The sequence below is a fragment of the Lagopus leucura genome, unplaced genomic scaffold (genome assembly GCF_019238085.1).
Source record: "Lagopus leucura isolate 7727_CA_CO unplaced genomic scaffold, USGS_WTPT01 26-111_obj-0_obj, whole genome shotgun sequence".
NCBI classification, from domain to species: Eukaryota; Metazoa; Chordata; class Aves; order Galliformes; family Phasianidae; genus Lagopus; species Lagopus leucura.
The window spans coordinates 25,029-29,395 of record NW_024965435.1 but is presented as its reverse complement, the minus strand read 5'-3'; the positions used below and the strand labels follow the sequence as shown (position 1 = coordinate 29,395).

The window sequence follows — 4,367 nt, the reverse complement described above, 5'->3', positions numbered from 1 at the left end:
AGAAAGAAAGAAAGAAAGAAAGAAAGAAAGAAAGAAAGAAAGAAAGAAAGAAAGAAAGAAAGAAAGAAAGAAAGAAAGAAAGAAAGAAAGAAAGAAAGAAAGAAAGAAAGAGAAAGAAAGAAAGGAAGAAAGAAAGAAAGGAAGAAAGAAAGGAAGAAAGAAAGAAAGAGACAAACAAACAGGAGAAAAGAATGAAAGGGATTGAGACTTTTGTACTTGTAATCTGAAAATGAATTGACAAGACCCTCCTGTTACCTTTCTCAAGCACACACGGACACATGCACAATGCCAGCACTGTGTCCATTTTACACAATAGGTGGTTTTTCACTTCCAAACAGAGTAAAAAACAAAGAAGAAGAAGGAAGAAAAAGAAAACAAATCTGAAAATAAAGGAAAAAAAAAAAAAAAAAAAAAGAAAAACCAAAAAAACACGTTAAAAAAAAAAAAAAAAAAAAACACCACCCAACAAAAGAGCATCCCATTTCAGAATCATTCCCCTAAGATGAAAAATCCCGTGCCAAGGCACTTCACCCTACAATAAAATGAATTTAAGGGGGAAAATAGAGTGGGCGAGGCGGGGCAAGGGGAAGTCAGCATTTACGTTTCTTTGTTTTGCATGTGGTTATTAAATACAAATACTCTAGAGAAGGAGCTGCTATGGTTGGAGGGGAAGGGGAGGAGCACAGTTTCTCAGAACTGGCTGAATGTGGTCTGTTTTTCCAGCACTTCGAGGTAGTCCGGTTCTGCGTTTAGTTTTGCTTTTAGCTCCAAGTACTCGTTCCTGTTGGGCTCTACATAGACAGTACTCGGAGGGCTGTAGAGCACCGTCTCCCGGAGCCTACTGTCCCCCGGCCCCGGGTGCAAGTACTGGTGGGCACGCCTAAGGTCATAGTTGGGGGAATAGGTGTAGGCAGAGGGGAGCTTGGGGAAGTCGGGGAGGGTGGAGCCGGGTGTGCCCAGCGCGGAGGAGGACGAGTGTTTTTCAGGCTCCAAAATGCCCCTGTAAAAGCGGTCGGCGTCTTGCACCGGGGAGAGCAGCTCCTCCCGCGGCTCGATGGTGCTCACGCTGTACGCAGGGCTGCGCCCGGACGCGTCCTCCCCTCCTGGTGCTGGTGGGGGCGGCGGCGGTGGCGGGGCTCCCCCCGCAGGGGTCAGGGGGTGGCTGCTGTAGGTGACCTTGAGCTCGTGGAGGTCTTTGTAATCCTCGCCTGCGTTGCCCTCCCGGGAGCGGTAGATGGGGTTCTTGCACATGTGGCCCAGCGGGTGCGGGATGTACTCGTAGACGTGGCCGGCCGGGGTCTTCACTTTGGGCAGCGCCGCTCCCCCCCCGCCCCCGCCGCCGCCGCGGGGCGGGTGCTGCTGGAGGTGCGGGTGGTGGTGGTGCTGGTGGTGGCCGCCGCTGTAGACGCTGTACTGCATGTTGAAGGAGCTGACGTCGGAGTTGTTGGCGCTGGCATGGTCGCCCTGGCCCTTCTTGCGCCGCTTCATCACCAGCACGAAGAGCCCCGCTGCCACGAAGACGGACATGATGAAGACCAGCAACAAGCTGAGGATTAGCACCGAGAGCGGCACCGAAGAGCCGCCGCTGCCGCCCGCCGCCGCTGTGCCGCCCGCCGCCGCTGTGCCGTTGAGGCGCACGGTGGAGGAGGAGGGGGTGGTCCTGGCCGGCAGTTGGCCCGGGGACGGAGTGGGCGTGGAGACGACGATGTCGGAGTAGTCGGGGCAGAGCAGCTCAGCCCGGACGGCTCGCATGTCGCTCTGGGAGAACTTCTTCGGGGACTCGCAGATGACCTGGTCCACCAGGACACCGGTGTTGAGCTGCTCCAACCACAGCTTCATGCCGACCACGTCGCAGGTGCAGTCCCAGGGGTTCTCATGCAGGTCGATCTGCAGCAGGGATTTCAGCTGGTCCAGCACCCCGCTCACTGGCAGGTAGGAGAAGTGGTTGCTCCGCAGGCTCAGCCTGTAGAGAGAAAGACCAGAAAAAATGTTCCCAGGCAAAGATCTCAGGAGGTTGTTGTTCAAAAACAAGAGCTGAAGGTTGGGGACAGGCTCAAAGGTGCCTGCCTCTATTTCCCGGATGACATTGTACTGCAGGAAGAGGTACTGCAGGCTTTGCAGCCCGTAGAACAACTCTGGGCTCAGCCGCTCGATTCGGTTCCCATTCAGGTACAGCCTTCGCAAATTAGTTAAATCCCCAAAAGCCCGGTCCTGAATGACCGAGATCCGATTATTGCCCAAGTGCAGCAAATCCAGCCCAGTGGCATCCACAAAATCTGCCCTGCGTACCAGGGCGATGTAGTTTTCTGTCAGATACATCTTCTTAGGATTGTAGGGTTTGGGTTGTAGCTCAGAAATGCTCTCGATCTTCCTCTCCTGACAATTGACATTGAGGCCCAGGTCAGAAATCTGCAAGTTGCAAGTGCAGGCAGTGGGGCACTCCAAAGGCACCGGGGATTTGGTCTGGTAGGCAATGCTGGGGCCGTAGTTGCTGTATCCCAGGTCTTTCGAGGGCAAACGGGAGGTGGGTCGCACCCTTGTCTTGTTGGGTTGGCGCGTCCCTTTGGGGGGCTTTAGAGGGGATTTGTAAACAGCTGAAGAAGAAGTGGCCACGGAGTTGACTGAGGCTGGGGTGGTGTGGAAATACCCTGTGGTGCTCAGCGGTGTCTGCGGTCTCATTTCATAATCCGAGATGAGTCTCCTGGGACAAAGCTCCTGCTTGGAGACTTCATCCAAGTCTCGACCATGTAGGCGGAAAGGAGTCTCACAAACCACATCTCCCACCAGTGCAGAGTAGGAGATGCTGTCCAGCCAATCCTTTAGAGCAATCAGCTCACAAGAACAATTCCAGGGGTTTTCCTCCAGCTGCAGCTCCACCACTTTATCCATGTGCTGCAGGAGGCCCACATAGGGCAATAGTTTCAGCCGGTTACCCCTCAGGTCCAGGTGAGTTAAGGGCACAAAACGGAAAAGGTTGTTGGGCAAACTGGAGAGGAGGTTGTCATTGAGGATCAGCACCTGCAGCAAGTGCAGTTTGCTGAATGCATTAGGTTCAATTATGCTAATATAATTGTAATCAACCTGTAGGTATTCCAAACTCTCTAGTCCAAGGAAGGTGTCATCCCGTAGAAGCTCCAGTTTGTTGTTGTTCAAGTGCAGCCTCCTCAAAGCTCTCAGACCATGAAAGGCCCCAGTTTCGATGTCTTGAATATCATTGCTCCCTAGGTGCAAAATTGAAGTCCCTGTGTAATTGACAAACTGGTTTGGGTATAACCTGTTCAAAAGGTTTCCAGACAACAAGAGGTGGTAGACAGGGAACCTTGGTGGACTGATCTCAAAAAGGCTAATGATTCCTCTGTTTTCACAGCTCACTGTTAAGATGCCGTCCTTCTCCTCACAAGGACATGCATTATCACAGATTTCTCCATAATACTCAATGCTTTCTGCCCACGAAAGGACTAGCGATGTTAAAGCAAACGCGATTGTCTGCAGCATCCAGATATGCATTTTTTTGTTGAGGTCCTGTTCCAAAGTTATTGTGGAGCAGCAAGCATACATTTTATTTCCTGTAAGGGTAAGGAGAAAAAAAATAAAGCAAAATAATAGCATGACCTTATAAAATTCAAAGTGGACACAAAGTTTACATTCACCTTCAGTGGGGTAGAGAATGGATTGCTAATGAAACAAACAAAAAAAACCCTCCTGTCGCTTCTAATTCCCACACTTGTGAAAACTGGGTGACATGCATTGATTAGAAGGTTGATGGGCAACTCTAGTGAGTCAAATGCCTGTGGTACTTAAAAAGGTGAGGTCGCAGTAGGAATTGTTCTGGTTCTACTCGTATGTGGTAGATCTCAGTGTTTCAGTGCATTTCTTTTTCACAATCAGCCCCATAAATATATATAAAATGGCTGTCAGTTCAGTTTCACAGTTCTAATTTAAGAGAAAAGAAGCACCATTTTACGAGGTTTCCCACCTCCTCTATTACCCAGCTCCCCCTTCCCTTCAGAACTTCCATGGTGAACAGCGCACTGAGGTCTTCCCCGTTTTTACAGAGTCAAAGCACTACCTCGATTTTTAACCAGTGGTGGAAAAGCCATGATAAGAAGCCACAGAAAAATGCTCAGTGCTGAAAGCAGCAGCCTACTTCATCACAGAGGATACTGACAGTTTCTCCAAATCACCTTTCTTTACTCTTTTACTTGGTTTTATTTTATCTATACATTTGCCAAGCATGTATGCACACACCCATCCACACACACACACACACACACACTCACACACACTCACACACACACTCACACCGTAGAGGACTTTTGTGGCAGAGATCTTCAGTAGTGAGATTAAACACATTAACCACCTACTCA

The 4,367-nt window shown here is 50.1% G+C and overlaps 1 protein-coding gene across 1 annotated transcript; it reads right to left on the bottom strand.

Annotated features, from left to right (window-relative positions):
• Window positions 1-690: 690 nt before the first annotated feature.
• On the bottom strand, window positions 691-3,558 carry SLITRK5 (SLIT and NTRK like family member 5). The gene has a single exon (XM_042892576.1). The coding sequence runs from the start codon at window positions 3,556-3,558 to the stop codon at window positions 691-693; it is 2,868 nt and encodes a 955-aa protein (XP_042748510.1).
• Between the last annotated feature and the right edge of the window lie 809 nt (window positions 3,559-4,367).